The sequence below is a fragment of the Ascidia mentula genome, chromosome 7 (assembly GCF_947561715.1).
Source record: "Ascidia mentula chromosome 7, kaAscMent1.1, whole genome shotgun sequence".
In the NCBI taxonomy this organism is placed as follows: domain Eukaryota; kingdom Metazoa; phylum Chordata; class Ascidiacea; order Phlebobranchia; family Ascidiidae; genus Ascidia; species Ascidia mentula.
In genome coordinates, this window is record NC_138572.1 from 7,385,474 (window position 1) to 7,392,948 (window position 7,475).

Sequence of the window (7,475 nt, forward strand, 5' to 3'; positions counted from 1 at the left end):
TGGCCAAGTAAATCGAATGAAATCGAAAATGACTACGTAGAAATGCATACCAGTTAATAAGAAACGTAATAGGTGTGGTAAAAAAACCGCGCATAAATCCATGAAACTAAGAGTGTCTTCGCGCCAAACTACCAACTGAAATACTTTTATCGTATACGTTGTTTCGTAATCACCGATATGTTAGTATCCACCAAATATTGGTTGAAAATTCAGTATTGACCAATCACAAATTGTTCCAGAAGATAGTCGCACGTTTCTGCTCACCGCCAGGTGTTTTCCTTACCTGTGTTTATATAAAATCTCTGCGGCTATTAACTAAAGTGGAGTTATCGTTGCCTAAGGCAAAGGCGGAAAATGTCCTGCATAATAATAATGTCACACCCAACTCAGCATCCAAGTTACAACCGATACGTCGCATTGAAAATGTTCAATTCAAAGCAATTATTGGCTATCAGTGTATTGGTGTCAACGGTGTCAAGCATTGCAGGTAGAAATCTATTAAAATTGTGCTGTAAAGCAAAACCATGAAGGTCTTTTGATTTAGGCTTGAAATGTATCAGCTGCTACAGTTCCAAAGGTTTTGAAGATTGCGATAAACGTGGATATGTGCAGCAGTGTATGCCAAATCAGGTAAAAACTATCAATGTTTTTTTTAGGTGCATGATTACATTCATTCCAATAAACTTTCTTTATATGAAATTAAAAGGGTTTTCTTATAGTTATAGGCAAATATGGACACTTTTAATCCCAAAGTAGAGGTTCAGCTACATAAAGTATTCATTTTTAATGCAGAATTCATGTGAAACCGTCGTGAGACGCTACAACAATAACATGATAGTCATGAAAGGATGTAAAAACGAAGAAGCCTGCAGGAGCAATCAACTACAGGTGCAATTGAAACCTCTTCAAAGACGTATATGCTCCTATATTTTTGATAAATTTTGATTAATAGAATAAAAAATATTCCGGCAAATCAAGCCAGTGTAACTCCGACCAACACAGCTCCGCATGTACTTGCTGCTGTGGCGCGGAATTCTGTAACGCTGGTATTCCCTCCTGCGTTAATTATTACCGCCAAAGCGAACCAGGTGTGTACGTATTTCTCAACAAATGTTAAGACATAACTTACGTTTACTTGCATTTAGTTCGTGATTGTCCACAAGGTTTAACAAGCCTACCCCACGGTGAGGTGGTTTGCCACGGTGGAAACAAAGCGGGCTCGGTTTGCGAGTATCAGTGTACTGGGAATGACTACTCGACGTGGCCAAAGAAGCGAGATTTAAACGTCTGTCTTGGTAATGGAACGTGGGCCTACGACCCTCCTTGCTGTGCACGTAAGCTACACGTTACGCATAACGTCAACTACAGTTTTTGAACCGTTTATTAGGTTTTTACCACATTGTGTGCTTACGTTACTATATTTAATTCAATGCAGTTTGTTTCTTAAACCAAGGACCTTTTTCGAAACCCAAACTTAAAAATCGCAAATGTTTAGAACAATTTTGCTTATTTGTCGATTCTCAGGCCCATGTCCGCCGTACTACTTACTTGATGATGTGGAAATCCTACATGTTGCTGGCGATAAGGCAGAGGAGGGTCTGAAAACAATGAGAGAGATGGCCAATTAGTAAGAATAATGGCAAGCCAAAGACAAAATAAACGTTACTTAACTTGTAAAATTTGAATAGCATCGTAGCCTTTAGCCCAGGCATTGCGTTGGAATGCGCCTTCAATACAAAAGTTACTACATTGATTTCAAATTGTTGCTCTTTGCACTCCCTGCGTACGGTTTCAATAAGAGTTCTGAAATACTTTTATTTCCACAAAGCGGAGCAATAGCTAACGATGCCCTGAAAATATCGGTGATGTACCACAGCGGAGACCCAATAGAAGAAACAGTTGTTAAGTTTAATGAATACGGAGAAGACGTCGACAAAATGATGGAGCTGATTAGAACCAGAATGAAGGTTGTCAACGAAGGTTGGTATATTTACATTACTTTGTGTTTGAGATGCACTATGGCGTGTGTTTCGTATTTTCTGCTGTTTTAACATTGTTATTCTTAACTGGCATTTGACCCAAAAGGATGTGTCAGTCGTGAAAAAGGGATCTTTTTTCAACGCCAAACTAAGTTTGTTGGAGAAATAAAGGCGTTTTCAAAACTGGTTACAATTCTTATACCTTATTACACACGCACTACTTAAAGGTCTTGTCCAAGGTAGGTAAGATAAAGCTAAGGTTGGTTTTAGCTGTCCTTTTTCTTCTTCAGGTACTTTGAGTACGGGAAAAGCAATCCAATATGCCCTGGACAACCTGTTTGTCCCAGAAGCCGGAATGAGAGATGACAGGGTTGCAAAATCTTTGGGCGTTCTTACCAACGTCAATTTAAGTCCTGACGCAAAAGGACCAGTGGAGGAAGCCAAAAGAAGGGGCATTTTGGTAAAATATGTGAGACATACATTTTTTGCGCAACAAGGACAACAAATTGTATTTCATTTCAGTTTTACGTCATGGCCTTCGAAGAAGAAGGTTATGAATTTGATCGGGACTTCTTAGTGGAGCTCACAGGCGACCCGGAGCTTGTATATATTTTCGGCGAAGACTTGGAGGCGGTAACCGCACAAACATTGGCAGTGATGGACAAATATTTTTGCCGGGACCCGTGCGACCATGTCATGCACGCCCATGAGTAATTCAGATATATTTTTGGAAACTATATACGTGTGAATGTCATTTATTGCGCGTCCTGATAGAGCGGTATGCAGATATGCAAACAACAATATATTTCAGCACAGGCTTTGTTTTGTATCTTAACGTACATGATCTTCATTTAACAAAACTATACTAACACCTGTAAAAGTTTTTTACGTGTAATAAACGGTTGTTTGGTGGATTAAATACCGTAGTGTTTTGATATGATCAGTGTTTAATGGGCTGTTTTGCATCATGCTGCAAGTTCATGTTGCGCAACTACGAGGATTTGGGCTGTTTATGGCCAACCAAGAAATCCGAGAGTAACATACACAATCTTGACATCTGAATCGCCCCAATGTCACTCACCATGGCGCCCTAAGCTTGTCCTTCACGTCTCGTATGACACAAACCACCGAAGAGTCAAAAAAATTAGAACACCTTTGGGAAAGGAAACGTAAACATGGGCGGGATAAGTATGAAGATTTTAAAAAGAGCTATAATAATAGAAAGCGACCTTTAGAAACAATTATGCAGAGCAGCTTTGTTTTGCCTGTGGATATTCCATAACAGGATTTAAAGGTAGAAGCAGTTGCCTATTATTACATACAAGGGGCAACACCATTCCATAAATAACACTAGGACAGTTCGAACGAAGATTCCGTACAATGAGGACTTTTGCTTGCATATACTTAGCGCTCTGCGTTCTCTACAAAGGTAAGAATTTAATTTGTTTGCACTATTAACTGTATAAGACCTTAGTGGTGTTAGTAGCACGTTTTGAGTTAGTTGTCCATTATTCGCCAAGCATTTTACCCCTTGAACTCTAAGGGTGGAATGCAGAAACCCCGCTTAACTTTAAGCTCGGCTTAAATCCCCGCTTAACTTTTAAGCGCTATGCAGAAACCCCGCTTAACTTTAAGCCCGGCTTAAATCCCCGCTTAAAACGTCATAAGTTAAGCGGGGTTTCTGCATTCCACCCTAAGATTAAATACAAGCTGTTTTGCGAATATATTTTTGATATAACCAGAAATCAATGATAAATCGAATAAGAAGACTATGTAAGTTACAACCATATCAGTCGGCGTGAAGGAACCAGTTTAAATCGGTTGCTTCCAGTCAAAACAATTGTCGTAATATTATTCCGTTTTCAACAAATCAAATTTATTCGTGTGACATATAGGGTTAAAACTTTCAACCATACTTTATCCACAGCAAACTCAAGCCGCGTGCCTGTCAGCGAATGTCCGGCGGTGCCACAAAACTTTCCACATGGCGAGATTATCTGCACAAATGCAAACAACTCCGGTTCTGTTTGCGAGTACAAATGCACTGGGAAGGACTACAGCGTTTGGCCGGAAAACCTGAAAAAAAACAAGTGTCTTGAAAACGGAACTTGGTCTAACGAGCAGCCTTGTTGTGCACGTAAGTGTAATGCGAACTGTTTCTGTGACGGCCAACCCCGCCAGGTTATAGTAAATAAATTGGAGTAAACTTTAAGTCTTGCTACACTTTTTAATATACGACAGATTTAATCACAAATAGACCAGTGGTTGTACAGTTTTCTATTTCATCAAATTTAATTGAAAACTTTCTTTTTTAATAGTCGATTCTGGAAATCATTTCCTATTCTGTTGCAGTAGCTTTAATGACCACATGGAGCGCACTATGGCCAAACAACTGTTTGGGATCCAATAGCGCTATCGGCTCGGCTTTCACCAAATCATATTATATGCAGTTTTAATTTTTTATTAAACACCAGTTCTTGAATTCCTATGGCAGTTTTAATTACCTGCCTTTATATGTTTGCAGGTCCCTGTCCGCCATATCTCCTGTACGATTCTGCGTCAATTTATCACGTCACAGGAGAGAATGCACAGGAAACACTTCTAAACATGCTGACCCGCAAGAGAAAGTAAATTGAATAGGAATCTATGCTAAAGTAAAACCAAGAAGCCAAATTTTAAGCAAAAATTTATTTCAGTGGTGTCATTGCTGAGGACGCGACGAAGATCTCAACAATTTACTTTAGCGGGAAACCGCGGGAAGAGACGCGCATCCTGTTAAACGAATATGAGGCAGACCTGGACCAATTTTTAAAGCTGGTCAAGGAACGAATGGTCGTCGTTAACGAAGGTATATCGGCAACTGTTTTACGCAGAGATTTTTTAAAAATATGCGAAAAGTTTTAAAAGCTTTTATTTGATTTTTTGGGTTTGTTATGAGTCGGTTTGAATGGGTGAAGAAATCTTTAGCAAAAACAATAAAAAATCCAATGTATTAAAGAGCGTTGATTGAAATCCATTCGTGTAGTTTTAACTTTTTGTGCATAAATCCATTGCTATGAAATTGAATGTATTTTGTTGGCGTCAACTAAAATTTAGTATTAAAAGCAACTTTCAAATTCGGCCATGACAATTCAAATATTTGTAAGACATACCCACATACCGAATACTGGTAACAACTGCTTCTTTCCTTACCGGTGATTGTTTTATTTCTCACAATAGGGGGTGTGAACATGGGCGCAGCTATCCAATACGCCCTTGACAATCTTCTGACGGACGAAGCTGGTATGAGAGACGAAAGAGTGCCGAAGGCCATTTCTATCATCACCAACAGAAACTCAGACGATGACACAACAGCGGCAGTGGAAGAAGCCCGAAAACGTGGCGTTCTTGTAAGTTCATTTGCTTTTGTGGAAATTGGCACTTAGCGTTGGTGTCACGCTTTCTATGCCACGTGGCACGAGAGAAACTTACTTATCACATGTCCATCATTATAAAAAGTGACTTTGAACCAGTTTGGCCACAATGCCCTTGTACCTTATAATTGGCATACTGTATAGTTGAGATTAACGTAAAGCCTATCGCAGGGAATACGTTGTTTCTCCGTCAAACCCAAGACACAATTTGCACATTTCAACCTTTCGGACGTGAATGCTGTGTAGTGTAACGCATACCACGAATAGGACAGTTACCATAAGTTTCGTTTAAAACCAAATCAATTATAACGTCCCTGAATGAAAGTTTGTTGTCCCGCAGATATACGTGTACGGATTTGAAACCGATGGCTACACATTGGACCGCGATCAATTGCTTAATATCACTGGAGAAGAAGATCACATATTTATGTACGACAAAAACTTCGAACACCTCACTGAAGGAGATTTTGATGAGATGTTCGAGCACTTTTGTCGCAATCCATGCGACCATGTGATGCACGAGCATCAATAAAAGGATAAATTGCCCTTGGATAAATCGAATATCTGTATAAAGAGTGTTGATGCCGATGTAAGCTGTATATAGACAGTGCACACTAGTTTGAACTAATGTGCCTCATTAGTGTACCCGGTGACTGAATAAGGTCTAGCAGGACAACTCAATGGAACCTGATAGGATAAAATAGTGTGCACTGCCTATAGCTCACTGATCAATATTGGCCCCATTGCTTTTACATACACAACAATTGTCGTTGCAGTTTGACGAAAATAAACAACACCAATAACACATTTTACTCAGCAAAGCAAATGTACAAATTTTTTCATGCAACTCTAATTGATTAACACAGTAACAAAAGACCAGTACAGCATATCCTGTGTCGCACTAATCGATGATAACGTCAGGCTTAAAAGTGCTTCACCAAACGATAAATAAAAGCTAATAACGAGTCATTAAAATCGACCTTTAGCGAAAAGTTTTGGCTTAAATTTTGATATGTCTTGCAAAGGCACATGCGAACGTGAGTCGCTATTATTAAAACTTATCACTGGAATAATAGAAGGAAGACTTTAAACTTATTAAGTAACATTAGCATCCCAGTTTAAATGTACATGCATAACGTAATGATGTTTTCAAATGTACCGAACGCACCGTGAATTTATATCGTCCGACACTAAAGTGTTTACGCTGCCTGTGTTCATGTTTTATTCATTGGGTTATAAGACGGCATTTCGCGGTCATTGGTATCAGGTCAATTAGACATCTGTTAAAACCACACACGCGAACAATTTAGCCCAGGGTTGCTAGGCTATAATAATTGTTTGATGCCAGACTTTCAGAAAAAAGCGACTAATCAGAGGACATTTTGTAAAAACAGCCAAGACAATAACTTATCGTGTTATGAATGTACAGAGAATCTGTTAAAAAAGTTCATCAATACCATTTATCCCAGATAAATGACAACAAAAGAAAATTAAATTACAATTTTTTTCGAACAGACGTTTTTGTACATGTAGGAAAACATACCAAATAGAGGCCAAATTTAGAAAAAGATTCCCAAGCAAAATGTCACAGAATTTTCAAACCAGCTATGACGCACTTGCGGTTGATTGAATGATTTTACATCAATAATACGGAATGAAATAAATCTGTGTAGTGCCTGGGTTAAAATCGTTGATTTCAATTGCATTCACACGTTTTTCCCTTGCAATCAACAATTAATTGGGCTGATAAATTATCATCTGCCTTTATTATTTAAAAGGAAAAGCAATACTGCACGTTTAAACCAATACGAAACGACACAACTTGAACCACAATTTTCGGACTACATTCGCAAACAAATAAGTTTGACAAGTAGGACGCAAATGCCAGATGCCAGTTTTAAAGTTGTGGTCGGGACAAATGGTAATAACTTACGTAGGATCTGTCACATTCATTCACTTCCCTGTGCGAAAAAACTTTTTTGTTAGTTTTTTTGACTAATTTATGAGACCTTTTAGGTCGAAACAGAGGCCATCTGTCTGCAGCTTGTACACAATTCAACTAATTTGTTGCAAAAATCTATTT

General features: G+C 38.6%; 1 protein-coding gene across 1 annotated transcript; it reads left to right on the top strand.

Moving 5' to 3' along the window:
• The first annotated feature begins 372 nt into the window (after positions 1-372).
• LOC145909439 (uncharacterized) lies at positions 373-5,924 on the top strand. The gene is made up of 14 exons (XM_082996832.1): positions 373-487; positions 545-630; positions 793-888; positions 953-1,088; positions 1,146-1,334; positions 1,525-1,627; positions 1,829-1,980; positions 2,270-2,439; positions 2,502-2,689; positions 3,875-4,116; positions 4,504-4,606; positions 4,676-4,827; positions 5,199-5,368; positions 5,733-5,924. Exons 1-14 carry the CDS (start codon positions 373-375, stop codon positions 5,922-5,924), a joined length of 2,094 nt encoding a protein of 697 aa, XP_082852958.1.
• Positions 5,925-7,475: the final 1,551 nt, after the last annotated feature.

Coding starts and splice junctions, on each gene's coding strand:
- LOC145909439 (XM_082996832.1), top strand. CDS start 373: ATGTCACACCCAACTCAGCATCCAAGTTACAACCGATACGTCGCATTG. Junction 2,440..2,501: donor CCAAAAGAAGGGGCATTTTG/GTAAAATATGTG, acceptor ATTTCATTTCAG/TTTTACGTCATGGCCTTCGA. Junction 4,607..4,675: donor ATGCTGACCCGCAAGAGAAA/GTAAATTGAATA, acceptor AATTTATTTCAG/TGGTGTCATTGCTGAGGACG.